The following is a 27,142-nucleotide window of genomic DNA, read 5'->3' on the forward strand; positions in this document are numbered from 1 at the left end:
TTATTTTTTAAGATAAGGAATCTATAAAGCAATTTTATTTTATTTTATTATTTTTTAATTTTTATGATAGTCACACAGAGAGAGAGAGAGAGAGAGGCAGAGACATAGGCAGAGGGAGAAGCAGGCTCCATGCACCGGGAGCCTGACGTGGGATTCGATCCCGGGTCTCCAGGATCGCGCCCTGGGCCAAAGGCAGGCGCTAAACCGCTGCGCCACCCAGGGACCCCTATAAAGCAATTTTAGCACCCTTACCACAACTAAAACTTGTGAAACTCTGCAGTGTCGTCCTGTCCATGCTCTTCTCTGAAAGGTTTTCAGAGTTGGTTGTTTGAATTAACCTCCAGCCAAATCTACCATGTTTGGTAGATCTATCTTTTGGAGGGCTGCGACAGCCCCTCTGCGTCACGTTGGCGACAGAACGGGCCGGGCAATGTCTGTGCTATGTGGGGAGAGCTGCTGGGCCAGGCCTCAGCTCTGGCCTTGGTGTGGCCTCGTGGCTGCAGCAGGTCAGGTCCTTGCCTGCCTGAGCTGGAGCCTATCTCCGCAGGGTCGTCTCCTATCAGATCCGATACGAAGGAAACGTGACTGAAGAGACCAGAATCAAGTTCATGACGGATGGTGTATTGCTGAAAGAAATCCAGAAGGTTGGTCCCTCATCTTCTGTCACAAAGCAAGGCTGATGAGCATGGGGTGGGGAGTTCACATGGCACCTGGAGGTGAGCAGTTGGCTTGCCAGCCGCTGACACACGGTGCTACTATGTGACCTTGGGCAAGTTACTTCACTTCTCTGAGCCTTAGCTTCTTGGTCTGCATGCCTGTACTTTTCTCATATATTTGTTTTGAAGCAAAAATTTCATGATGCATGAAGGCACCTTAGCCTGGCACCTAGCAGGTGCTCTTTAAATGTGAACTCGTTATTATGGTTTGGTTCACAGACTTTGTGCATTAGTCACATGCATACCACTCCTTGCTGGCTGTGTGACATCCACCTGGGCAGGGACCTCTGGGGAGGGCAGATGTGATGCCTATCTCCTCTACCATGACACCAGCCAGGGACACCCGGGACCACCCAACATGGCTGAGTATGGCTCCTTTCTGTATGATGTACACTGTCTGATTGCCCTCGGTCCCACCTGCCACCACCTCATTTCTGTTTCCTGCCTACCCTCCCTGCCCTACAGGTGTCTGGATTTGGTAGCTTGGCTCTAATACATGGTAGCTGCCCTTCTTCCAGCAATTTCTCTGCAAGGCCCTAGCCCCAGGCCCTCTGCTATGCACTTTACAGATTGTAATTGTCATGGAAATCTGACTGTGATCCTGTCAGGTGGGTCCCATTGCCCCATCTAACAGGTGGAGAACCGGCCCGGAAGAGATGAGTAACTTGCCTGAGGTCACAGACCAGGGTTCCCCCTGACCAAGTGCTCCAGGATCCATGCCAGCTATGAAAGGGGCTCCTGGAGGGGGAGTTTTGGGGTGCGGGTGACCTTGGAGTGGCTTGGGCCTGGGCCAGCAGACCTCACCACACTACCCCCTCCCCAGGATTTCCTGCTGCTTAGATACAAGGTGGTGCTCATCGACGAAGCCCACGAGAGGAGCGTGTACACGGATATCCTCATTGGCCTCCTGTCCCGCATCGTGTCTCTCCGGGCAAAGGTAGGGCAAGTTGTAGAGAGCAGCCAGGGAACCCCATGCGAGCCACAGCCAGGGCTCCTATCCCCCCATCAAAAGCTTGGACTCCCTCTGCCCGCACCCACCTGCTGCTGTGGGATGATCTCCGAGAACAGGATCCCCTGGGCCAGTGCTCGACTGTGGCTCTCCATATGAACAAGCCCTTTATCACTCCACCCATTGAAATCGTGGGTCTAACCTTGGAAGCTACTGCCCTTCCCTCTGTCACCGGGTCTGTCATCCCACAGAGGCACCTGCCGCTGAAGCTGCTCATCATGTCGGCCACGCTGCGGGTGGAGGACTTCACGCAAAACCAGCGGCTCTTCCCCCAGCCGCCCCCAGTCATCAAGGTAGTGCCTTGGGCTGGCCAGGGGAGGCAGGGCCTAATAGGATAGACAGTGGGACTCCTAGTTGTGAGGAAGCCGAGCTCTGGGGAGGCCCTGCCTGCTGATGGAGGCTGGGGGCTGGGGGTGTGCCCACCTGAGAGTGAGTGGCGGGGGGAGGCGTTAGGGAGCTGCTCGCACTGAGTTAAGAGCTCAGAGGTACAAAAGGCCAGGGCAGGGGGAGGCTCAGCTCGGTGCCTTCTTGGGCATGTGTCTCAGGTGGAGTCCAGGCAGTTCCCAGTGACAGTGCACTTCAACAAGCGGACCCCACTAGAAGACTACAGTGGCGAGTGCTTCCGGAAGGTCTGCAAGATCCACCGCATGTTGCCAGCAGGTGAGGCCCTGGGGACAAGAAAGGCTGGACCTCTTTCCCCTCCTTCCTCTGGCTCTTCCCTGATGGTGGGATGTCCATAACACAAGCTTCACCACTCTAACCGTTTGTAAGCATGTAGTTCAGTGGCCTTCGTACATTCATGGTATAGGCATGCCTCGTTTGCTGTGCTTGGCTTTATTGTCCTTCGTGCATACTGCATTCATTTTACAAATTGAAGGTTTGTGGGCATCTCTCTGCGCCAAACAAGTCTGTCAGTGCCGTTTTTCCAGCAGCACTAACTCACTTCATGTGTCTGTCACGTCCCGGTAATTCTCACAGTATTTTAAACTTTTTCATTGATGTGTTGGTGATCTGTAATCAGTAATTACAACCTGCTGAAAGCTCAGATATAGGAGTTGCTTTTTAGACACCATGCTGTTGCACACAATAGATTACAGCTCAGCGTAAATGTAACTTTCAGCAGGCTTTCGTGTAACTCACTTTATCGTGACGCTCGCTGCATTGGGATGGTCCAGAAGAAGACCCACAGTACCCCTGGGGCGCACCCATGCTGTGACCTGTCCTCAACATCCCTCTGCAGAGCATTTTTGTCACCACGAAGTCTGTCCCTGTTAAACGCTGACTCTCCCTTGGGCCCTACCGTTCGACTTTCTGTCTCTACACGTTTGTTTATCCCAGACGTTTCATACAGAAGGATTCCCGTACCATGTGGGCTTTCTGCCTGGCTTCTTTCACGTGACACCTCGCTTTCAAGGCACAGCCACATTGTGCCTGGTGTCCAGTTCTTTGCCCCTGGTAATGGCTGCATCCTATTCTGCTGTGTGGAGAGACTACCGCCTGTTCATCCACCAGTTGATGGGTGCTTGGGTTGCTTCCACCCCTTGGCTGTTGTGAATAGAGCTGCCATGAGGTCTGTGTTCAGGTTTTGGGTTGTGTCCCCCTTTCCCAGGAGTCGTGCAGCCAGGTCACGCAGGAGGTCTGTCCAGTTCCCCGTCACACGTCCTCAGTCTGGGTGGAAGCTGCCCACTGCTCACCCAGGTTTCTCAGTCCTGCTGTCCCCGGCCCTGCCCCTCACTCCTGGCTTTTCACAGATGCTTGTTGTTAAGTCGATGTTTTCCCCATGAATGAAGGGATAGTGAGGGGTCTCGTTCTTTCTGCAGGTGGCATCCTGGTGTTCCTGACGGGGCAGGCAGAGGTGCACGCACTGTGCCGCAGGCTGAGGAGAGCCTTCCCGCACACCAGACGCAGGCCCCCAGGTAACCTGGCAGCACCTGGCCCTGGGAGGTGGCGGGTGGTCAGCCTTGGCCCCAGAGCCCCCGCACATGAGAGCCTGGCGCCCTTCCCTGCCCTGCAGTTCCCCCCAAGGAATGGCTAGCACTACAGCAGCCTTACTGTGGACAGTGAAGAACAGAGTCCTCATAGCCTGAGCCTGGTCTCAAGAGGTCTTCCTTCTGACTCTGCTTCTCTTGCAGAAAAAGAAGATCAAGAAGATTCAGTAGAGGAGATGCGCAAGTTTAAGAAATCCAGGACAAGGGTGAAGAAGGCCCAGGCAGCGGTGTGTAGAGGCTTGTGGGGTAGGGGGCAGCTCGGGGCTCTTACACCCTTGTGTCTATGGTGGCCAACAGCCCCATGTAGCTGTGTAGATGCAAATTCAGTTTAAACAAACTAAAATTCAGTTCCTTGGTTGTATCAGACACATTTCAGGTGCTCAGTAGCTGGGGCTACTCATGACTGTATTGGGCAGCATGGCCCTGAACATTCCTACCATGGAAGGAAGTTCCCTTGGATAGTGCTGCTCCAGAAGCTGCAGGAGGGCCTATGGGCCAAGAAGAAGCTTCTGGAAGGCCGGCCTTCAACACCTGAGCTGGGCCTATGAGGATCTCTGGGAGGGCAGGGAGAACCAGAGCACGGGGTCCCTGGTGTTGGCTGGACAACCAAAGAGGGGAGCATTCTCCCCCAGGCATCCCCATAATGTCGTAGATCTGTGGGTAATGCATCCTTACTTGGAGGTCACTAACACCCTCCCCCTGCACCCGCTGTGTTGAGGACCTGCCAGGTGATGCTCTAAATGCCTCCCAAGTGTTGACTGGGTCCTCACAGCAGCCCTGTGGCCACGTGAGATGAGTCCTATGGTTGTCCCTATGACAAAGACAGTTGCCAGAGCTGCCCAAGGCCATGTGGCTTGCGGGAGGAGGGGGAGCAGGGTCTCATGCTTGAACGCAATTGTCTTTCCTGCTTTGTGGCCCACATCCATGGTTCTCGTGTCTTGTTTGCCATAGATGTTGCCCCAGATCAGTTTGGACAGCTACTCGGTGTTGCCAGCAGGCGAAGGCGACGAGGATAGGGAGGCAGAGATGGATGAGGAAGAAGAGGCGGCTCTGGGCTCCGACCTTGACCTAGACTTGGGGGACGACGGAACAGATGGAGGTGTGGCATGGGCAGGGACCCCCGTCATGCTCCTTCAGTCATTCATTCGACAGGTGTCTGTTGAGTGCCTGCTATGTGCCAGCCCCTGTTGTTAGGCCCAGACTTCTTTGTCCTGAGCCTCAAGGGAGCCAGGCTTCCTGGCCACTTTGTGCCTGCTGTTTGCTGAGCAACTGCCTGGCAGAGTAGACCCTCAGATATTTGGTAGTGTTAATTGTAATGGGAGCACTCAGCTTTGCTGGGTAAATGCAGGCCTCAGGGCTGGCTGGGAGGGTTGCCCAGTTCTAGGGCCCCCTGTTCAGAGATGGTCCAGGCCCTCATGGGTCACCCGAAAGGCATCCAGCAGGCAGTAGGACTCGCAGCCAGACCTCTGAGAAGGAGATTGCATAGGAGATTGTATAGCGTGGCAGGCATTTCCCACCTGGGTCAGGATAGTGGGGCAGGAAGAGCCTTCAGGAGCCTCTCAGACTCTGACCCAGATGGTGCTCACCCACTGTACTGGTCCCAAGGGCAGAGGCCCCTGGCAGCAGGCAGGACAGGTTAGGGGGTGCTGGACAGCCTGAGGGGGGCTCCCGCCGTGGTTGTTTGGGAGTGCCAGCAGGCTTCTGCTTTCCCTGCAGGTGAGAAGCCTGATGCCTCGCTCCCCCTCCATGTGCTCCCGCTCTACTCTTTGCTGGCCCCAGAGAAGCAAGCGCAGGTACCAGGGTGGAGTCTGGGGTGGGTGCTTGGTGGATGTTTGGCTGGCGGGGGCCAACTTGCCTCGTGGGGGCACCTCCTAAGAGCGGCAGGATAAAGGCAGGGCAAGTCCAGGGTTGTCCTTGTCATCAGCAGTTTGATCAGCACCCCCAGTTTTGAGAGGGTATTGGGATCTCTGGAGAGGAACACTTCCTTGCATTTATGCAGGTTGTTGTGGCCCGAGGCAAGGGGAGGGCTTGTCACCTTTGCCCCTTCTGGCCCCCCCACCCCCCAGCCTAACTGACTTCTCTAGGATCATGAGAAAATTCCTGGCTTTGCCCCCCACCCCCCACCCCTATGCCATGTCTGTCCCACAAATTCCTGATTCTGGTGCTTCTTGGCTACTTTCCTCCCCAACAATCCCAGGTCTTCCAACCTCCCCCAGAGGGTACACGGCTGTGTGTTGTAGCCACCAATGTGGCCGAGACGTCCCTCACCATCCCGGGCATCAAATACGTGGTGGACTGTGGGAAGGTCAAGAAGCGGCACTATGATCGTGTCACTGGCGTCTCCTCCTTCCGAGTCACCTGGGTGTCACAGGCCTCAGCTGATCAGCGGGCGGGCCGAGCAGGCCGGACAGAGCCAGGCCACTGCTACAGGTGGAGTTCCTTGGGCCTCTCCAGTGATGTTGGGGTCACTGTGCAGCTTTCCAGCAAGGAGCAAGGAAAGGGGGTCCCCTCCTCTGTCTGCAGGGAGTGCTGTTGGCTGGAGACGGTCCTTGGGGTACTCTGCAGGGCTTCGTTGGCTCTCAGACACTCCTGTTCTTTATTCTGACCCCAAAGTAGACACTTCAGCAGCTTTGTTTCCATTTTATTTTGTGACGGCTTCATGGAGGTGAAATTAATCTACAAAAAATGTCACCATTTTGAAGCCTGCAGTTCTGTGGTCTTCAGTGTCCTCAGAACAGCATTGCCACAGCCTGTTGCCAACATTCTCGTCACCCCGAAAGAGACCCACATCCCTGCTTCCTGTCCCCACTCTTGGACATGTGTCTCCACCTCCCAGGTCTGTCCCCGGGGAGGGGCTGCTGGGTCACATGGCCACTGTTTACTGCAATGACTCTGCTGTGTGGCACTCTGAGCCACAGGAGGTTCCAATTTCCTGCATTCTTCACGGTACCTGTTAACTTTTCCTTTTTTATTTTTTTATTTTTTTTAACTGGAAGTGTGCTGTGGTGGCTCGCTGGGCTTCTGGTTTGCATTTCCCTGATGGCTAATGACCCTGAGCATTTTCTCCTGTGTTTGTTGGTCACTCATCTGTGTTCTTTGGAGAAATGCTTTTTCAGATCTCTTGCTTATTTTTTAACAGGGTTATTTCTTTTTTATTGTTGAGTTGAAAGAGTTCTTTCCTAATCTGGATATTAGATCCATATCAGAGGTGCCATTGGCAAATAATTTCTCCCAATCTGTATCCTTATACTCATTTTTGATAGGTTTATTGCTGGTTTTGTTGATAATTGTTTTATTTTTTTTTTATTTTTTTTTTTTAATTTTTTTTTTAATTTTTTTTTTTTTATTTATTTATGATAGTCACAGAGAGAGAGAGAGAGAGAGAGAGGCAGAGACACAGGCAGAGGGAGAAGCAGGCTCCATGCACCGGGAGCCCGACGTGGGATTCGATCCCGGGTCTCCAGGATAGCGCCCTAGGCCGAAGGCAGGCGCCAAACCGCTGCGCCACCTAGGGATCCCTGATAATTGTTTTAAATTACGAAAAAAGGAGAGTGAGAAATCGTGCAAAGAAAACTAGTGAGAAGTGACAATGGTTGCAGTTTGCTGGCGATGGAGTGCCAGGTGCTGCTCTCCATCCCCCACATGGCATCTGAGACCTCTGCCCTGCCCTGAGGGGGCAACTGCTTAGCCTGGTCCTTGAGAGAGGGAAACAAGGCAGGAGGAGGGTCTGTGGCTGAGTGAACATCCAGTGCCAGGTAGCTTGGCTGAGTTCCTCTTTTATTTGTTTATAAAATAATTCTGTTATCTTTGGTGCCTCTCTGGGCCCAGGCTCTATTCATCTGCGGTTTTCAGTGACTTTGAGCAGTTTCCTCCTCCTGAAATCACCAGGCGGCCAGTCGAAGACTTGATCCTTCAAATGAAAGCACTCAACATTGAAAAGGTCAGCGGTGGCCCCAGCCCTGCCTATACCCCACTGAGCCCCCATCACCCTGGCCCCAGCCCTGCCCGCACCCCCTGAGCTCCCATTGCTCTGTGTCCCATTCTGTTGCGGCAGCTACAGCCCCATGTGGGCTGGCTTCCAAATGCAGGGAGCCCAGGGCTGAGCCTTGCTGTGCTGGCCCTGGGCCCTGGGGCCTCCCACTTGCCAGGGCTATACCCCTTGAACAGCCAGAGGGCCTGCCCACTGCACAGAGGGCTGCCGTTTTCCTGGGGCTCACAGAATGTTCTTTTGCCACAGTCATCTGCCTGGCACGAGAGTGTCCTCACTTTGCCCCTGTCCAGGGGTCACCTGCTTTCTTCTCCATGGGGAGGGGAGTACCAGCAGAGAGAGTCCCTGGGCCCATCACTCGTCATTCCCATTCCTTCCTCCCCGACCCTAAAGTCTCTGTGGCTTTATCTATTTTCGTTCTTAGAAATGGAATTATTCTATAAATGCCTTCAAGGCTCACATCCCTCGTGGCATGTTTCAGTACTTCCTTCGTTTTTCTGGCCAAGTAATGCTCCATCTTGGGGCCGGGCCACATTCTGTCTGGCCATTCCTCTGTCGGTAGCCACCTGTGTTGTCTCCACCTCCGGCCGTTAGGGGCAGAGCCACTGTGAACGTCGGTGTATACACACTTACCAGACACTTTTTGTGAGTCAGTCACTCAGGTGCCACCATTCCTGAGCCCAGTCCCTCTGTCTCCTCACCGTGTTGTTGTGCGGGCACATTTCCTCCTGTTTGCTCCATGCTGACTCCCTGGGAGTGGGGGGGTCTTCCTGTTACATGCATGCTCAGGAGAGGCAGAGCCCTCATCTTGGGCTTTCTTGATCTCTGTTGCCCAGGAACAGCCCCCGGCACACATTAGGTGCTCAGTACATGCTTTTGAGTGTGTGGATTGTGTGCATAAATGAAGGAATGGGACTTTTGGGGTTCCCCTGGCTTACAGACCAGGAAAGTGCCCAGGGCTCCTTTCTGAGTGTCCAATTGTGTGAGTGGTCTTAGGACAGGTGCAGGAGCGCCGTCCTCCCACCAGGCCTGGCCTGGATGACCCTTAGGGGTCCCCATACTTGCTTCTCTGCATTCATGGCTGCCTCCTGCCACGTCTCCCCCTGCCCAGGTCATCAACTTTCCTTTTCCAACCCCTCCGTCTGTGGAGGCCCTCATCGCCGCTGAGGAGCTGTTGATTGCGCTGGGTGCCCTGCAGGCGCCCCAGAAAACAGAAAGGTGAGTAGGGCGGGGGTCGGGGTAGCAGACAGCCCAGTTCGCAGCCCGTGCTCTGCCCTCCCACTCCTGAGCTGACCTGAGCACCAGGGCCGCATAGCCGTGACGCCCCCACCGCACACCTCTTCCTCCAGCGTGAAGCAGCTGCAGAGGTCCTGGCTGGGCTGCCCCATCACTGCACTGGGCAGGACCATGGCCACGTTCCCTGTGGCACCCCGCTACGCCAAGATGCTGGCACTGAGCAGGCAACACGGCTGCCTGCCCTACGCCATCACCATTGTGGCTGCCATGACAGTCCGGGAGCTGTTCGAGGAGCTGGACAGGTGGGCACTGGGGGGCTCGGCACAGGCCACAAGGGGCCCCTGTGCTGAGCGATGACTGGGAGCCCGACCTCCGGGGTGGGGTCGCTGGTGTGTTGAGTGACTTCGTGCACGTGCTGGTCCTTCCTGAGCCCAGCAGCATTCTGATCCCTGAAGAGCTCTGTCTTCACTTCTGGAGCAGTACTGATTGTACACTGGCTAAGAACCCAGGTTCTGGGCCACAGTGCCTGGGTTCAGATCCTCCTCCCGCCACTTCCAAACTGTGGCTTCAGGGAGGCGACTTTATCTCCTGTTCCTTATCTTTCACATCCGGAAAATGAGGGTGAGATATTAATTAATAATAACTGAGTTGTCAGGGTGAAAGTCATTAACACAAGCAAAGGGCTCCAAATCATGCCTGACGCATACATTAACCTAGATGTCGGCTCTTTGAGGTTTGGGGAACCATGATAGTAATGAGATAATTCAGGCCACACTCGGTGGATGTAAAGGTTTCTTTTTTTTTTTTTTTTTTTAATGGAAGGATGTTGCAATTTTATTTATTATTTTTATTTTATTTATGATAGTCACAGAGAGAGAGAGAGAGAGGCAGAGACACAGGCAGAGGGAGAAGCAGGCTCCATGCACCGGGAGCCCGATGTGGGATTCGATCCCGGGTCTCCAGGATCGCGCCCTGGGCCAAAGGCAGGCGCCAAACCACTGCGCCACCCAGGGATCCCAGATGTAAAGGTTTCTTGTTGTCACTTTTAAGTATAGATGTGTAAGATGTTACTTGTTTATTGGATTCTTAACATCAGTCTTTATATGTGGAAAGGCGGTCAGTGGTCGGGTTAGGCATGCACTGTTTTAATCTCATAGGCTGTTGGTGGTAAATTATGGGCCTAAGACCTTAATCGTGTTAGTCAGTGGCTCCCCCAGGCATTTTCTCTGCCTCTAAGCCTCTGAGCTTGCCCTGATTAACTAATGTGTTCCCTGCCCCCACCACCCGGAGGGCAGCCAGGCAGCAGCTCAGGGGGTGTGTGTGTGTGTGTGTTTGCAGACCTGCCGCCAGTGATGAGGAGCTGGGCCAGCTAAAGGACAAGCGGGCCCGGGTGGCCCAGATGAAGAGGATCTGGGCAGGGCAAGGTGCCTCTCTCAAACTCGGAGACATCATGGTGCTGCTGGGTGTGTGTCAGGTGTGGCATGGAGGGGTGGCGGTCAGGCAGGCTGGGGCAGGGCGGCAAGTGAGTGTACCCCTCATCCACAGGTGCCGTGGGAGCCTGTGAGTACTCTGGCCGCTCACCCCAGTTCTGTGAGGCCAACGGGCTTCGGTACAAGGCCATGATGGAGATCCGGCGCCTGCGGGGCCAGCTGACCACTGCAGGTACCATCCACCCCCCCACCCCCTGATGCCAGCCTCTGGGGGCTCCCCAGGCCCTCTCAGGCAACACCCGGTGGAGAACTTGACCGTTTCAGTGATTCAGGTTGATTTGAGCGATGTTAACCACATTCCATTAATCCCTGTTACCCATGGATTCCATTTGCAAATTCACCTACTCACTGAGAATTACTTGTACCCCAAAACCAGTACTGAGTGCCTCTTGGCCATACCCAGCAACAGAGGGGGTAACATGCCCCCTGTCTCTCATCAGGCTATTCCTCGGTCTCATCTTTTCCTTGGTAATGAAGGATCCCCTCTTCATCACTCTCTGTCCCCAGGATCGGCCTGTACCTGCTCTTTGCCACATCTGCTTCCCCGCAGCCCTCCATAGTCTCATCCTGGGGTTCCCCTCTCCCTTGCACCTCGGCCAAGTGGAGGGCCCCTTTTGGGAGTAAGGGAGCAGCTGTTAGTTCAGTCCCCTACTTTCTGCCCCTGAGCTGGGCTGCTGGAGACCAGGCCTGGGTGGGGAGGGCAGGGGGCAGGGGCTCTGGCAGGCACTGGAGGCTACTTTCTTACTATGTCTTAGTTTTTTTTTCTCTTTATGTTAAACATATGTTTTGCTGAAGGTTTGTAGAAAACACAGAGGAGGTTTAGGGAGCAAACTTCAGAACAGAAACCATCCGCCCCCTGCCAGCCCTGCTTCCAGATTCTGATCCTCCTCCTCCCTGCCACACCCCCCTCCAAGCTGCAGGACCCAGAGCCCCCTTCTCCTTTCTTGTCCTCCAAGGAATCTGCACAGCTTCAGGCCCTCGTCCTCGTCCCATGCAGAGTGGGGAGGCCTGGCCTGAGCTCACGCCTGGTTCCGTGGCACAGGTGACTCCCGCCAGCCGCGTAGATGGCGTCGCTCTGCTGTCCACACTGGGGGATGACCCACTCATCGGGTCCCTTCCAAGCATGCAAGGTCCTGCACTGGGGCCAGCGAGGAGGTCTTGTGTGGGCCCAGCAGGCTCTTTCCTAACAGCTCGCTCTGCTGCCCACTAAGAAACTGAACTGGGGCTTTGTTCTAAGGAAGAGAAGGACGAAGGTTTGGGGCATGCAGCTAGCTGTGCCCTGCAGAGGGTTCTGGTGGCCTTGGTGGAGAAGAGGCAGAGTAAGCCCGGAGCTCCACATTCAGTGGTGCGAGCCCTTCCAGAAGGTCAGGGCAGGGGCAGCCCCAGGCCTCACTGTCCCTACCACTGCTGTTGTCACACTTGGCTCTCCCCACAGTCAATACCGTGTGCCCTGAGGCTGGGCTCTACATGGACCCCAAGATGCAGCCGCCTTCCGAGAGCCAGGTGACCTACCTGCGGCAGATTGTGGCGGCCGGCCTGGGTGACCACCTGGCCCGCAGGGTCCAGAGTGAGGACCTGTTGGACGACAAGTGGAAGAATGCCTACAAGGTTGGCCCCAGGACGCGCGGGTGTGTGGGCAGGTGGCCGTACCAGCCTCCCCACCACCCTGCCCTCCCCAGCTGTCTCAGGGCCTGCCCACCTAGGCACTCCACATCACTGGCGAGGGGCTGCCGGGAGCCACATCCTCCTCACCCACAGGAAAGGCCACGTCAGGGAGCAGGGTGGGGTGTATGATGGGTTCACATATTCCTTTGTGAATATTCCTTAGCTTTGCCCCCAACTTTATTTTTGTAACTACATTGAACGAGAAATCGGATACTGTAAATTCACCTTTTTAAGGTGTCCAATCAGTGGTTTTCCATCTCTATGGAGCCATGTGACCATCCCCACAGTAGGCTTCAGAGCATCTTCATTCTCCCCCAAAAAACATCCATGCCCCCTAGCAGTGGCTCCCCATTTTCTGCTCATCTCCCCACCCTGTGAATCCACACAGACATGTGTGGATTTGTCTGCTTGGGACATTTCACAATAGTGGTTTGTGTTTCTCTCACGTGCCATCCCGTTGTTCTGCTTCATCCACTTGGCAGCTTGGCTCTGCAGAGCAGTGGGTGGTACTGCTCATACAGGGCCGCCCCATGTGTATCCATGTGCATGCATGCACACGCATACACATGCATGCACACATATGCACACATGCATACACGGCCACGCCGTCAGAGACCAAATGCTCTCCTGCCCTCCAGCTGAGTGCCTAATCGAATTCCTGTGGGTGAGTCTCACCTGGCGTCTGTGCATCTCCTGGACTCATACTTGCCCTTCTTCTCTCTGCAGACCCCTCTTCTTGATGACCCAGTCTTCATCCACCCCAGTTCTGTCCTTTTCAAAGAGCTCCCAGAGTTTGTGGTCTACCAGGAGATCATGGAGACCACCAAGATGTACATGAAAGGTAGCCAGGCTGGCGGCTGGCCCCCTGCCTGACCCACTGCAGCTATGTCACTGGGACCCTGCGGGGGAAGAACCTTGGGCCTCTTCCCTGCCACAGTGCCCACTGTGACCCCTGGCCTTCTCTTCCTGGCCCCCAGGCGTTTCGGCCGTGGAGGTCCAGTGGATCCCAGTCCTGCTGCCTTCCTACTGCCAGTTTGACAAGCCCCTGGAGGAGCCACCCCCTGTCTACTGCCCAGAGAAGGGGCGGGTGCTGTGTCACCGGGCCAGTGTGTTCTGTGAGTCAGGGTGACTTCCTGCCAGCCTTGGGTTCCGCACCATGTGCCCTGGAAATGCATGTCATAGGTGATGTCACCTCAGGCCTTCTGTCTCTTTGGTGGGTGGGACCTGGGGCTCAGGAATAGGACTGGGGATCTGGGGAACCCCCCCCACCCCAGCCCCTTGCTCATGGACTCTGTCCCTCCAGATCGTGTTGGCTGGCCGCTCCCTGCAGTCCAGGTGGATTTTCCAGAGGGTATTGACTGTTACAAGCACTTTGCCCGGTTTCTGCTGGAAGGGCAGGTAGGCAGCCCAGGAGCTCCCTCACCCCCTTGCCTGGTACCATGGGCAGAAAGTGAGCCAGAATCCCTCACCCTGTCCCATGGTCTCTCCTCAGGTTTTCCAGAAGCTGGCCTCCTACCGGGGCTGTTTACTCTCCAGCCCTAGCACGATGCTGAAGACGTGGGCCAGGTATAGGCTTCCTTGGGAGCATCAGGGTAGCGGGTGGGGGTGAAGGGAGCCAATGCAGTGTTAGTGCCTTGGGGCGGCTGTAGCAAAGTACCACCAACCAAACAGCTTAAAACAACAGAAGTGTGTTTCTCACAGCCCCAGAGGCCAGAAGTTGGAAGTCGAGGTATCAGCAGGGCTGTGCTCCCTCTAAATGTTCTAGGAGAGGGCCCTTCCTGCCTCTCCTGTTCCTGGTGCATCCAAGCATTCCGTGGCTTGTGGTCACGTTCCTCTGATGTCTGCCTTTTTGTTCAAGTTCTTGTGTCTCTCTGTGTTTTCTCTTCTTATAAGGACTCCCAGTCATTGGATTTAGGGCTCACCCAATCCAATATGAACTTCTCTTAAGTAATCATATCTGCAAAGACCTTCTTTCCAAATAAGGTCACTGTCAGAGGTTTTAGGAAGACCCTGGTCAGCCCATTATGAGCTCCAGGTGTCAGCAGGAGGCATCCTGCACACCTGAGCCCTGGGGGCTGCCTGCCGGCTGAGCATAGACTCACCCCCATCCCAACAACCTTCTGCTTATCTTTGCCCCCCCCCCCCTTTTGCTTTCTTTCTGCCCGTAACCCAGCTCCAAGAAGACAACGTCCCCTTCCTAAGGCTGGCATCCTAGACAGGGCAGGGGGCTTGACACATAGGGAGCAGGCAGGCATGCACATGTACCAGCATTCCCTGGGAGTCGGTGGGCGCATGGCGCCAGGTGCCCCCTGCCAGTCAGGTCCTTGACCCAGCAGACAGTCTTGAGCCCCCCGCTCTGTGCCAGGCATGTTCTCATGCTAGGATACAGACACAACCCTGTCCCTGTTGAAGATGACAGCAAAGAGAACATAACTAGTACAGATGGCATGTGGGAACTGGGCTACAAAGGGACAGAGCAGGATGGTGGAGATGAGGCATCTGGTGGAGTAGGATTGGTCAAAGGAGTCTGAGCAGATGGGGAGGAGGGAAGGTTGTAAGCAGAAATGTGGAGGAAGGTTCTAGGTAGGATGAGCAGCATGTACAGAAGCAGTCTGGGTGGGAGTACTCAGTGATGATGAGGAAAGCCAGGGTGGGATCAGATTCAAGTGTGAGAGGAGATGGGGTTGGAGGGGTGATAGAGTCTAGATCCTTCTCCTTGGCCAACACCCGTAGCATGAAGAGGGAGACCCTTCACTGTCCTAGGTAAGGCTGGCCTGGCAGTGGTACCCACCCCATACCACAGCTTCTGGGCACAGTGATGCCCTACAACCTGCATCCCCACCTATAGGCTGCAGCCCAGGACAGAGAGTCTTCTGAAAGCCCTTGTGGCTGAGCAAGCCAACTGCCGAGAGGCCTTACTGGCTGCTTGGACAAAGAATCCCAAATGTGAGTTTGACCAGGGCAGATGACCTGTGGCCAAGGGGCTGCACATGGACAAGATGGGACCCACCTGGGCAACCCAGGGTAGGTGGGAGGATCTGCCCTGCAGCGGGCAGCAGGGTACAGAGCCACTCTGACTGCCCACCCTCCTGCCCCCTGCAGACCTGCTTGCTGAGTATTGCCAGTGGCTCCCAGAGGCCATGCACGCCAACGTTGAGAAAGCCTGGCCCCCCAACCTCTGACCACTGACCTGAGGCTTGGCTGCGAGGCCAGGGACTGGTCTGGGGACCAAGGGGGCTGGTGGTGGCCAGTTTCCAGCATGGTCACCCTGGAGTGTGGACTGCTCCTGGGAGGCAGGTCAAGCCTCTGGAAACCCTCATTCATCTTGGATACAAGACGTCTGGACATTTTATAACTATTTATTATTTGGTGGAGAATGGTTTTATCTCACATACCACTCTGGGGACTACATTAGTCCCTGTAGAGCAGCAGGGCTGGGGGGCACAGCCGTGGCGAGCAGGAGGGTGACCTCATTACTTCCTTTGTGTCCCCTTCCCAGCAAGGGTGGTGCTCCCTTTCCATGCACGTTGCTGTAATAAATCTGAGCTGTGAGAACAACTGCGTGCGAGTCTAGCAGATCTCTGATTGTGGGGGTGGTCTTGGGGACATCGCCCACATGCACTAGTCTGGGTGGGTGCTCACCCAGGTGTTCCAGCATGTGTGTAGCGGTTGATTCCCTCTCCTTAACCCAGGCATTTGTTCTACATCAATTTGTGCTAATATTATAGTGTAAACACATAAATTCCGTAACATGAATGCATAAATAAAACAACAGATATACATGTTGAATATTCCAAAATTACTCACTTTCTCCACAACCTGGGCACTGACCCCAGTGGACCCCCAAACCAGAAAGTTTCCCCCTACTTTCCCCACATTCAAGCCATCTGCAAGGTCTGTGGGTCCTACCCCCAGAATTTGTCCAGAGCCTCCTCATGCTCCCCAGCTCCACTGCCACACACACCCCAGATCTCAGATTCCCACCCTCTGCCCAGCCAACCTCCAGCAGCTTCTATTTGGCCATGGTGGTGATATCCTGGCTAGTCTCCCAGCGTCCACCTGCTGGCCTATGGTGTATTCTTCACATGGCAGCCAGAGGGAGCCTTTTAGCACTTAAGTCTGATCCTGTCCTTCCACATCAGGCCTTCTGGAATCTTTGATGATAAAATTCAAGCCCTTCGGACCCTCATTCACCAAATTCCATGCACAGGGCTTGGTTTCTGTCCCTTCAACACGGTGCCCCACCCCCAAGACTCAGGCCTTAGCACCAGCCACGGTCGCTGCTTCTGCAGATAGGCCTCCCTGGTAGCTTGTTCACAGCAGTGCCCACACCCTCCCCCTTCATTCTCCATCCCATCAGTGTTACTGCATTGGCAAAATTTACCCTAATCGCTGAACACTAGTCTCTAAAACTCAAACTTCGCTTATCCAGGAATACTGGAATACTTAATTAGCACTGTACCTGGGCACACAGTAGGTGCTCAATGCATGCAAGAGTCCCTGAATACAAGACCAGTTACAAAACCCTCCTCAGAAATCACTGCCTTAATCCAGTTAAGAAATGGGCAGAGGACCTGAATAGACACTTTTCCAAAAGACACCCAGGTGGTCAACAGACACATGAAAAGATGCCTGACCTCACTCCTCATTGAGGAAACAAACCAAAACCACACTGAGATGTCACCTCACACTTGTCAGAATTAACACAAGAAACAACAGGTATGAGGGGTGCCTGGGTGGCTCAGTTGGTTAAGCATTTGCCTTCGGCTCAGATCATGATCCACATCAGGCTCCCTGCTTGGCGGGGTTCTTCCTGCTTGTACTCTCTCTGTCTCCATCAGATAAGGGGGGGAAAAAAACAACAATGGGTGTTGGCAAGGATGCCAAGAAAAGGGACTTCTCATGCACTACTGGTGGGAATGCAAACTGATGCAGTCACTCTGGAAAACCATATGGAGTTTCCTCAAAGAGTTAAAAATAGAACTACCCCTACATCCAGCAATTGCACTAGGATACAGGCACCCCAGTGTTTATAGCAGCATTATCGATAGGCAAACTAGGGAGAGGGCCCAGATGTCTACAGACTGAAGAATGGATGTGGGGTAAGAATGGATGTGGAGTGTGTGTGTGTGTGTGTGTGTGTATCTATAGATCTAGATATATAATGGAATACTACTCAACCATCAAAGACAATGAAATCTTGCCATTTGCAATGATGTGGGTGGAGCTAAAGACTCTATTGTGCTAAATGAAATAAGTCAGAGAAAGACAAATACCATATGACCTCCCTCATGTAGAATATAAGAAAGAAAACAGGATCATATATGAAGGAAAGGGAGAGAGAAAGACGGAATGAAATCCTAAGAGACTCTTAAGGATAGAGAAGAAACTGAGGTGGGATCCCTGGGTGGCGCAGTGGTTTAGCGCCTGCCTTTGGCCCAGGGCGCGATCCTGGAGACCCGGGATCGAATCCCATATCGGGCTCCTGGTGCATGGAGCCTGCTTCTCCCTCTGCCTGTGTCTCTGCCTCTCTCTCTCTCTCTGTGTGACTATCATAAATAAATTAAAAAAAATTTAAAAAAAAAAAAAAAAAAAAAAAAAAGAGAAGAAACTGAGGGTTGATGGAGGTGGGGAATGGGCTAGATGGGGGTGGGCATGAGCACCGGACGTTGTATGTAAGTGATGCATCACTAAATTCTACTCCTGAAACCAATATTGCACTGCATGTTAAAAAAATCAGTTCCTGATGGCTCAAATAATGTGGATTCCTGAACCCACCTCTGACTGCTCCACGGAAATATCCAAGGGAGAGAATATTTCCACATTTGGGACCAGGTCAGGGAGCTTTCCTAGCGCTGCCCTGTCCATGGAAGCGTATTTCTCAGACCCACTAATGGGGGGCACCTGGGACCCCTTGCCTGCGCTACCCTCCTTCAATGTGACTAATTTGAAGCAAAAAAATAAATAAGCGGAAAAAAAAAAAAAGTGGAGATGCCGGGGATTGAACCCGGGGCCTCATACATGCAAAGCATGCGCTCTACCACTGAGCTACATCCCCTAACTGTGAGTTGGGCTTCCTAGAAATCAGGATATCCGAATCCACATCTCCGTCCTTTTTGCACATTTTTTTCCTTGTTCAGTGTCTCATCGATTCTGGGAGACCTCCCAGAAGGCCTCTTCTGAGGGGGCAGCCCACTGGCCGGGGATGCCGAAGCTTCTCCCTTAGAAATCTGGGCAGAATCGGACAGGCATTCTATCTATATGGATTAACTCGGAGAAAAGGCAGGAGGGCTCATCCTCGTTAGTATAGTGGTGAGTATCCCCGCCTGTCACGCGGGAGACCGGGGTTCGATTCCCCGACGGGGAGGCTAGAACATTCGTTTTAACAGTAAAACAGGTTTTCCTGGCAGGCTGGGTGCTCTGCTCGGTGTGTTCCCTCTTATGCACAAAACACGTGTATATTGTGAGTATGTTATTAACCTCCCATTCTGAGGCATCACATAATAGCTAACAGTTAAGAGGCTCTTGCCATGCACGGGCTGTACGGGTGAGTGCAACACACGTGCACTCCTGTGATGCACACTGTGGTCGCATTAGGCTGGTGTGAAGTGCAAGCAGAGAGCACCTCCCCAACTCGGCCTAGGTCGCATCAATCACAGTCTACTCCGGACACTGGGTATTGGCATAGGTGGGAAGACTCTTGCCTTCCATTCTGTTCCTGTTTGCACTGTTTGAATTTTATTTTTCTCCTTCCTTCCCTACCTCCCTCCTTTCCTTCCTTCCTTTTACTTTTTTCCTTCCTTTCTTCTTCATTTGATTTTTACCAAAATGATACACTTAAGTGGTTTCTAAAGAATGGTTTTTGAAGAACTACGGAGGTAGTGGCTGCACAGTATTGTGAATATACTGAATGCCACCAAATTGTTTACTTTGAAACGGTTAATTTTATGTTATGTGAATTTCACCTCAATTTTTTAAAAGATTACTTAAAGAAAAAAAAGATCAAGACTTGTTTGGGGAGGAGGGGAATGGAACAGATGGATGGGAGTGTAAAAGGCTTCAACCCATTCAGAAAAGTGCATGGAAAGTTGTGTATTCCATCTAATCTGATAAGCCAATGCATGAAATTTTGCCTTTGAAGAAACAATGCAAAAGGAAAGCCTACATGCAAACAACCTTGGTTTATTTTGTTTCATAGCATTGTTACTATATCTAATATCTGGTTAGCGTATTTGTGACCGGGCCAGAGGGTCACTAGGTGCTTAGCAGACACTCATTAAATGGCTTCACATCATAAAGGACCTCCCACTCCACATCCTCTCCCAGACACCACTGCCCTTCCTTTTCCCAAAAGGAAGGCAAGCAGACAACCCCAAACCTAGAGGCCAACATGTTGATCTCTTGAAGAGATGCCTTGAAGCTCAGCAGGTGCCACAGGTATGGTGGCCACGCCTGGATTCTGGATCTGAGTCACTCACTAACCCAAGGAAAGTCACAATCCCGCCAGTGTGACCTCCACCCAGCTTGGCTGGTCGGCATCCCTGTCACACCCTTACTTAGGCTGCTTGGGGAGTTGCACGGAAGGGGTTACTTTGTTCCTATCACAAAAAAGGGAGGTTGAGAAAGTGGAGTTCTGAGCCAGGTGGTCTTGGTTCATCCATTCATCTGTTCATCAATTCAACGGACATTTATTAAGCACCTACAAGGTGCCAGGCACTGTTCTGGACCTTGAAGGACACGGAATTGCCCCTCGGGGGCCCTGTCATTTTAGCTGGGGGCATAGAGAACGGACAGGGACAAACACACCGAAGCTCAGAGTAAGCAGTAAGGGGCTGGGTGTGTTCGGGGGGTGGGGGGGCGTGACTGCGGAGGGTGGTCGGGAAGCGGTGACCTTGAAGGAGAGGAAGGGTCGGCGCGGGAGCCCCGGCTGGCACCGGGCGGGCGGAGCCACCAGGAGGAGCGCGGCGCGGCGCACCCCAGCGGCGGCCGAAATAGCTCAGTTGGGAGAGCGTTAGACTGAAGATCTAAAGGTCCCTGGTTCGATCCCGGGTTTCGGCAGCCCCCCTCCTTTTTCCCCCCTGCATGAAAGGGAAAGGGAGGAGTTGAAAACTTTTTCTTCTTAAATAAAAAAATAAGACCTACATGAATAGACGAAATCAATTCTTCCCAAACAGTAAGCGGGTTTCGGTTTGCCTTTAAGAGCTCCGGGCGGGGTCGCGGCAGCCGGAGCGGAAGGAATCTTCCCGACAATCGGGGATTCAGCCAGGCTGGGCTCCACCCCGGCTCCTCGTCGCCTACTCCCGAGGCCGGTGGTTCATCTGCGCGGCACGTGTCGATGTCTGCTCGTTAACTTGGGCTTCCTGCTTATTCATTTCTGCTCCCGGATCCCTCGTTACTAATCAAGGCCGGCGCGGGGAACAGCCTCTCCACGGGGGAGTTAAATCGACTGGGACTTCTGTTCTTCGGTTTTGAAGGGAAAAGAATAAAATATTCAGCCTTGTGTTGTGTGTTGAGACGCAGCGGAACTTGAATGTGCCTTAAAAAGGGCACCTGAAGAAGCGCCGCCAGCGCCAGTCCTCGTTAGTATAGTGGTGAGTATCCCCGCCTGTCACGCGGGAGACCGGGGTTCGATTCCCCGACGGGGAGGCTGCCGGACTCTTTTGTTTCTACTTCTCCTTCTGATCACGTTTCCCACCCCCCCACCCCAGTTTATCTTCCACTTTTGCAGAAACTCCTTACTCTGGGAGAACCAACCCCACCGGCTGGCGGGCTTCTGTCCCGCGGTCGTGCATCGCGAGGGCCTGGCTGCAGTCACCGTCCATCCAGCTCCCTAGCGTCACCTGGTTACAGGACAGAAGACCCAAGTCCTCGCACTGCAGCCATATTTCCCATCTCCTGCAAGCCCACCGCGCTGCTGTGGGTGCTGAGCCGGCCCGCTGGTGTCCCCTCCACCCCCACCCCAACAAGACTGCCAACTCGCAAGGCCAGGAAATGCTCCTGCTGCTGCAAATAATTCCATCCTCTCATATCTTGCTCCAGCCCAGGCTGGCCCTTAAAAAAAGTTTATGGATTTGAGAAGGGAGGTAGGAGGATGCTACACAGAGAGGTCTTCTCATCTTAACTCCCTGGCAGACTCCTTCCTGAGTAGCTATCAGCCCTCCCAGGCTCCTACTCTTTCATTTTTGTCTTTTTTTTTTTTTCCACATTCATTCTGAAAATATTTACTCAGTTCCTATTAGGTGCCAGGTACTATTCTAGGCATGGGGCTGTAGCAGGAACCCAAATGGTCCCTGTCCCTGCCCTATTGAGCTTTATGACACAGACCATAAAGAAATGCTAAACAAACAAAACCAAACAGGCTTCCAGAGTAATAAATATTATGAAAACAAAACAAAACCCATGGGTGGGCCCCATCAGTGAGGTGGCCAGGAAAGTCCTACTTAAGATCTGGACAATGAGAAGGAGCCACTCAAGAGACTATCTGTGGAGCACCCCTGCAGCCAGAGGGAAGGGCAAGTGCAAAGGCCGTGAGGTGCAAAGGAGGGAGCATGCCTGCAGAACAGCAAGGAGGCAGGTGTGCCCACAGGAGGGGGAGAGAAAGAAGGGATGAGGTCAGAGAAATGGATCAGAAGGCCTTAAAGGCTAGACTAAGAAGGTTTTTTTTTTTTTTTTTTTTAGACTAAGAAGTTTGGATTGGACTTTAGGGTTTATGCAGGGAAGAAACATAATTGGGTTTGTTTTGAGCAGAGTAATCTGGCAAGGGAGAAAACAGGGAAATATTCTGAGCCAAACACAATCCCTCAGCTCATTCCCAAACTGCGTCCAAAATGCCATCCATGATGCCATCACTCTGTGCTGGGCCAAGGTCTCTCCCCGCTAGAGTTCTCATAAGAACAGTGGCATTCACCATCCTGAGAAACCACGCTCTGGCCAGACCTTGTACTGGGTGCTGTTCTAAACGATCCGTGCACAGCTGTTCAGTGGCTGCACCCACCCCACCCTAGGGGGAATAGGTGCAACTCACATCTTCATTTTATGGATGAGGCCCAGAGAGATAAGGATATGAAATCACAGCTGTGGGTCTGGTGTTTGGGGCTACAGCTCAGTTAGGCCTTCACCTGTGGAGGGTTTCAGGCATCCGGGGGCTATAAGGGAGCTGACTGGGGATCAAGGTTGAAGGACAATTTAGGGTGTGTTCTCCCCATCAGAGTAGGTGACTGCTGCCAGGAAATCTCCAGCACTGGTGGAAAGAGGTGAAGTCCCAGTTTCTGCCCTCTTTGTGCCTTCAGCAGTTCTTTCACCCCTGAGTGGCTCCCTGAGGACTTGGAAGACAGGACACATCCTTTCCCCTTGGGGCGCTTCATAAGCACTCTGCACAGTTGTGGTAAGTGACAGTTGAAAATGGTTCTTTACACAGGACTCTGCAAAGTGATTCCTTGCTCAAAGCCATGATGATGGGACTGGATCTATTTCCTTTTATTTTGCTTATTTTTACATTCAGAAGAGTTCTTTGGGAGGGAGGAAGATCTGCAAACCTCAAAGTTACTGAAAGTTGGAACCATTTTTTTATTAAGTTTTATATTCCAGTATAGTTAACATACAGTGTTACATATTAGTGTCAGGTGTACAATATAGTGATTCAACACTTCCATATGTCACCTGGTGCTCATCATGACAGGTGCACTCCTCAGCCCCCTCACCTATTTCCCCCTGGAATGGTTTTAAAGGACCGGGAACCAGACATTTCCAGATGGAGGTGCAATCAGGACAACATCTTTATTTATTGGAAAGAAACTCATTTTCCTTCTCTTCTGTGATGAGAAACCTTTAAATATAGGTCAATTTCCCTTTGTTCCTTAGTTCTGATCTCAGCAAGAATTTCAGCTGCAAGGCTAGATAGAACGGGGCTACTTGGGAAGATTTATTTTGGTTTGCTTATGGTAAACTCCAACACACATTTAATTATACAAAATTTTAATTTAGAAAAACAAGAAAAAAATCTTAAGAATAAAGTGTAGCAGAGAATTTTAGGAAGCAAGGCAAAAAGGGAGGGGGATGTAGCTCAGTGGTAGAGCGCATGCTTTGCATGTATGAGGCCCCGGGTTCGATCCCCGGCATCTCCATCGTGTTTTTCTTCTGATTTTTATTTTCTGTTCATGTTCTTCATCATTTAAGCGCTGTATATGTGGTTAGTACTCCAGTCACTACTTGGAGGGGGGATTTTTTGCAATAAGCATGACCCTCCCTTTTTGAAATCCCTAACACTCCAGATGTACTTTTGTTTGAAAAGGCTAAAGGGAGCTGTTAGCAGAACAGTGTAAAGGCAAACATCACCTGATGACTGAAACCACAGCAGTAGTGAGAAGGCTCAACTGGGGAGCTCATGGTCCATTTCCTGGCACTGCAACTGCAATAAAAAGACTAGTAATTGATTCCTTGCCATCAGAGGGCGAGTGGAAGGTCTGACTGTGCTGTCAATAATCAACCAGTTTGGGAGTGACCCAAAAGGAAACCAGCATCCCCGGCAGGCAGGGTTTGGCTTCCTGCTTCATCAGCAACAGGTCACAAACAAATGAACGAATCAACAACCGAAGGAATGGTTTTGATGCACATATTGTTCATGTTTATAGTTATGCATGATTTGTATTTTATCATTAAAGATCAAAGATGTATTTTATTGAAGGCAAGGATCCTATGCATTGTCTGCAGTAATAATGAATTCTTCACCCATCAAATCCCGTCTCTCATGTATGTGACTTGACCTCATATTTTAAATCATGAATACATTTCATCTTAGATCCGGAGGGATGTGACTGTCTACAAAGCGTTTACTTTTGAGATGAAACTGAAATCTGTAAGATGACTCACCGGCGGGGTGGAGTGGCCTTTAGGTAACAGTGCCAGTTGGTAATGAGCTGCTGGGAAGGTTATTTCTCTCCAAATGTCAACAGGGTTTAAGGGAACAAGGTGCTGAGGTAATTTCTAAAGTTATCAGGCCTAACACAAAACTAATCTTTTTAAATCTTTAAAAAAATGTTTATTGATGTGAAACACAGAAAAAGAAACGCAGAGACACAGGCAGAGGGAGACTCAATCCCAGGACCCCAGGATCACAACCCAAGCCAAAGGCAGATGCCCAGCCGCTGAGCCACCCAGGCATCCCTTAAAAAGAAATTTTTTATTTACAAAAGAGAGAGGATCACAAGCAGACTCCATGCTGATTGTAGAGCCTGCTGTGGGGCTTGCTCCCACTACCCTGAGATCAGGCCCTGAGCTGAAATCCAGTTGTAAGTCCAACGGCTGAGCCATCCAGGTGCCCCAGGGAGCTTTTAAACCCCTGGGGTCAGGGGTTCAGGTGTGCAAGATGAAAGAATTCTGGAGATGGATGGTGGTGATGGTTGCACAAGAGTATGCATGTTGAAGAGTACAGAATTTGCCAGCCCCAAATATGCCACTTTGATATTATTTTGAGCTGAAAGCACTTGAAAAGTAGCAGATCGGGGGAGAGGCTGTTTGTGAACCCCTCTTAGGTCCTAAATGCAGATCCCCTCCCCAGAGCTTCACCAACCAGGGAAGAAAACTGGCTCCCGTGACAGGACAGACTAGAAGTAAGACACTCAACTGTCACAAACTATACTACCATCTATTCTATTCCTAAAAACCCCTGAGAGGCCTATATTCCCCTCCTCTTCCCCTATTAAGATGATTATTTAAGCCTAAATTCTAAAACCACCTCTGCGTTATTCATTTTTCCCAGGGTATCTCCAAGGTATACATGAAACATGCATGTTAATAAACTTCTAGGGGATTTTCTCTCTTGTTAATCTTTCATTTTTGAGGTCTCAGCTAAGAACTCAGAGGGTAAAGGGAAAATTATTTTTCCTCCCCTATGGTATACCTAACACAATGGAACTGTATGCTTAAAAATGGTTGAGATGAAAAAAAATGGTTGAGATGGTTAATTTTATGTGTGTATTTTGCCACAACTTAAAAACGAATTAAAAACAAAGCAAATTCCCTGTGGGTTAACTTTTCAATCTTCCTCAAGTAGAGTAGAGGCAAGTTTGGAGACTGGAAGTAAAGTCTGATTTTCTGACTCCTGGGGGATTAAATTGGTTATTTTTAAACTGGAGCAGTCTGTGCTCTGCCACACAATGCAAATGCACACACATAAACAGGAAAAAGAGGACTCCCTTGGGCTTTTTTCCCCCCCCTTAAACTGCAGACACGTTTGATTAGCTTTGATGGTTATATAACCAATGACAAAGCAAGGCAAATGTTTCCCAATCAGCTCTTGATTTCACCCTTTTGCTTGGGGGGAAATGTTTGCTGATCCTTGTGCTCTTGGACTTTCTCATGATGCAGAGTTGAGGCCCATACATGGTTGTGACCTTCAGGGGAACCAAATCCTTCGGGACGGAAGCGAGGCAGGCAAACAAACAGGCAGCAGTCCTCCCCCCAACCTCCTACCCCCCCAGCAGCCCAACACCCAGGCCCTTTGTGAGCTCAGCCCATCACGTGCTCATGCTTCCCCACCAATCCTGCCGTGTTGCTGGGCCTCTGTCACTCTTCCATTGGTGCCAGCTCTGAAGCAATCTCTTCTGGGCCGCTTGCAAAGGACGGATCTGTGGGTGGAAGGAGTTGAAAATGGATCTAGTGACTCACCCTGCATCTCGCACATTGTCGCACATTGCATTCTAGGTCAGGGGATTTTAGGTTTCAAGGACGTGACTTGATAGCCAATTCCTAGGTCCAAGTGGGACATTTAGGTTTTGGGAGGCCTTCTCAGTAAATAGTAAAGCAGTTGTCATGAGGACAATGCAATTCCTTTGTAGGGCAGGGTTTCTCTACCTCCTTGGCATTACTGATGTTTGGGACTGGGTGACTGTGTCTTAGGGGATGTGCTGCAGCAGCCTTAACTCTGTTTCCAGATGCCAGCAGCACCTCCTCCCCCCAACTACCACCACGCCACCAAAAATGCTCTCTGGATATGGCCACATGTACACAGAGGGGCCAAGTCATTCCTTGATGAGAATGACGGCTCTAGAGAAACACTGGCTGCTTGTCTCGTTTTATCTTTCCCTTCGTGTCACCTCAGTGTCCTTGGACAAATGCTTACTTCTCTTTGCCTTAATACACTCCACTGTTGTGCTTAAGGAATGCAAGGGTGTTTCGGGGCACCTTTTCTTTTTTTTCTGCCAGAGAGGATAGACATCAATGTTCTCAGGTCATAAAAATGTTCTTTCCTTGGAGATGACCCTGGACCCACTTCCCACCCTCTGAGCCTCTCTTCTTCCTCCTCCCTCCTCTCCTTCCCCCACCTCTGAAACCAGGCCTGTTTTCCTCTGTACCTTTTGGATTCTGGAAAAAGCTATGTCTCAAAGCTCGTGACTCAGCCTTTAAACAACATGAATCATGAGACTGGCAGCAAAAGTCACAACCCAGAGGGAGCAGGGTGTGGTGTGAAGCTAAGCCTCCGTCACCTTGGAAAGAACCTTGGCCTTTTGGGTCTCTGAAACGTCTGCCTGAAATGTGGGGAGAAATAACCCTATAAAGAGCTTCCACATTTTGTTCCTTTAAAACCTCTTTCCGGAAATAACCTTCACAAAAATCTGGATTGGAAGTTCCTGGGGTTTCCTGCTAACCTGAAAAATGATATTTTGTTTTTCTTATTCATTTTAATTTCTCAATAATAAATTCATTTTCTTCAGAAAATGTTAAAAATTACACAGATTAAAGTCTATTTTAAACCTTCCTCAGACCTTTCTCATAAATACGTACCTACATGGGTTACCAAAGAAAACACATAGCAGTTTTGATTCACATTTTGAGAATTTAAATAATACAATATTCATAATTTAAAACAGGAATGAGTCTTTTTTTAACCGCAGAACATTGTTTAGGCAACTTTTCCTATTTGTTTTTTTCTTGAAAGCTTTGAGGGTGAAATGAAAAGATCTTTCCCCCCTCCACACTGAAACAGAGAATAGCTCCAGAAGAGACAGTGGCTGGGGGATTGAGCATGTGAAGGACTTTTCTCTGTAAACTTC

The 27,142-nt window shown here is 51.6% G+C and overlaps 1 protein-coding gene, 1 long non-coding RNA gene and 5 other non-coding genes across 9 annotated transcripts in view; 6 read left to right on the forward strand and 1 right to left on the reverse strand.

Annotated features, from left to right (window-relative positions):
• DHX37 (DEAH-box helicase 37) overlaps positions 1–15,650 on the forward strand; it is a 29,939-nt gene extending 14,289 nt beyond the window's left edge. For both annotated transcript variants that reach the window (XM_072802158.1, XM_072802159.1), the window contains 21 exons: positions 548–644; positions 1,540–1,653; positions 1,917–2,018; positions 2,271–2,385; positions 3,546–3,641; positions 3,858–3,940; positions 4,665–4,812; positions 5,430–5,506; positions 5,911–6,143; positions 7,542–7,653; positions 8,813–8,919; positions 9,051–9,239; positions 10,276–10,400; positions 10,483–10,599; positions 11,863–12,035; positions 12,819–12,933; positions 13,070–13,207; positions 13,396–13,490; positions 13,585–13,658; positions 14,941–15,038; positions 15,195–15,650. In XM_072802158.1, the coding sequence (XP_072658259.1) occupies positions 548–644; positions 1,540–1,653; positions 1,917–2,018; positions 2,271–2,385; positions 3,546–3,641; positions 3,858–3,940; positions 4,665–4,812; positions 5,430–5,506; positions 5,911–6,143; positions 7,542–7,653; positions 8,813–8,919; positions 9,051–9,239; positions 10,276–10,400; positions 10,483–10,599; positions 11,863–12,035; positions 12,819–12,933; positions 13,070–13,207; positions 13,396–13,490; positions 13,585–13,658; positions 14,941–15,038; positions 15,195–15,274 (2,488 nt within the window). In that variant the 3' untranslated portion in view covers positions 15,275–15,650. The remainder of the gene's footprint in view (positions 1–547; positions 645–1,539; positions 1,654–1,916; positions 2,019–2,270; positions 2,386–3,545; positions 3,642–3,857; positions 3,941–4,664; positions 4,813–5,429; positions 5,507–5,910; positions 6,144–7,541; positions 7,654–8,812; positions 8,920–9,050; positions 9,240–10,275; positions 10,401–10,482; positions 10,600–11,862; positions 12,036–12,818; positions 12,934–13,069; positions 13,208–13,395; positions 13,491–13,584; positions 13,659–14,940; positions 15,039–15,194) is intronic.
• A 2,428-nt stretch (positions 15,651–18,078) lies between these two features.
• TRNAA-UGC (transfer RNA alanine (anticodon UGC)) lies at positions 18,079–18,150 on the reverse strand. Its single transcript has one exon. It is a non-coding gene; the product is annotated as a tRNA-Ala (tRNA).
• Positions 18,151–18,387: 237 nt separating this feature from the next.
• TRNAD-GUC (transfer RNA aspartic acid (anticodon GUC)) lies at positions 18,388–18,459 on the forward strand. Its single transcript has one exon. It is a non-coding gene; the product is annotated as a tRNA-Asp (tRNA).
• A 965-nt stretch (positions 18,460–19,424) lies between these two features.
• On the forward strand, positions 19,425–24,905 carry LOC140619184 (uncharacterized). Of its 2 annotated transcripts, none has more exons than XR_012019110.1 (4): positions 19,425–19,529; positions 20,293–20,683; positions 20,801–22,476; positions 23,383–24,905. It is a non-coding gene; the product is annotated as an uncharacterized lncRNA (long non-coding RNA). The 2 variants fall into 2 exon arrangements; XR_012019109.1 differs by lacking the exon at positions 19,425–19,529 and adding an exon at positions 19,605–19,909.
• On the forward strand, positions 20,078–20,150 carry TRNAF-GAA (transfer RNA phenylalanine (anticodon GAA)). Its single transcript has one exon. It is a non-coding gene; the product is annotated as a tRNA-Phe (tRNA).
• TRNAD-GUC (transfer RNA aspartic acid (anticodon GUC)) lies at positions 20,667–20,738 on the forward strand. The gene has a single exon. It is a non-coding gene; the product is annotated as a tRNA-Asp (tRNA).
• On the forward strand, positions 23,144–23,215 carry TRNAA-UGC (transfer RNA alanine (anticodon UGC)). The gene has a single exon. It is a non-coding gene; the product is annotated as a tRNA-Ala (tRNA).
• Positions 24,906–27,142: the final 2,237 nt, after the last annotated feature.

The sequence above is a fragment of the Canis lupus genome, chromosome 27, assembly GCF_048164855.1.
Source record: "Canis lupus baileyi chromosome 27, mCanLup2.hap1, whole genome shotgun sequence".
Taxonomy (NCBI): Eukaryota; Metazoa; Chordata; class Mammalia; order Carnivora; family Canidae; genus Canis; species Canis lupus.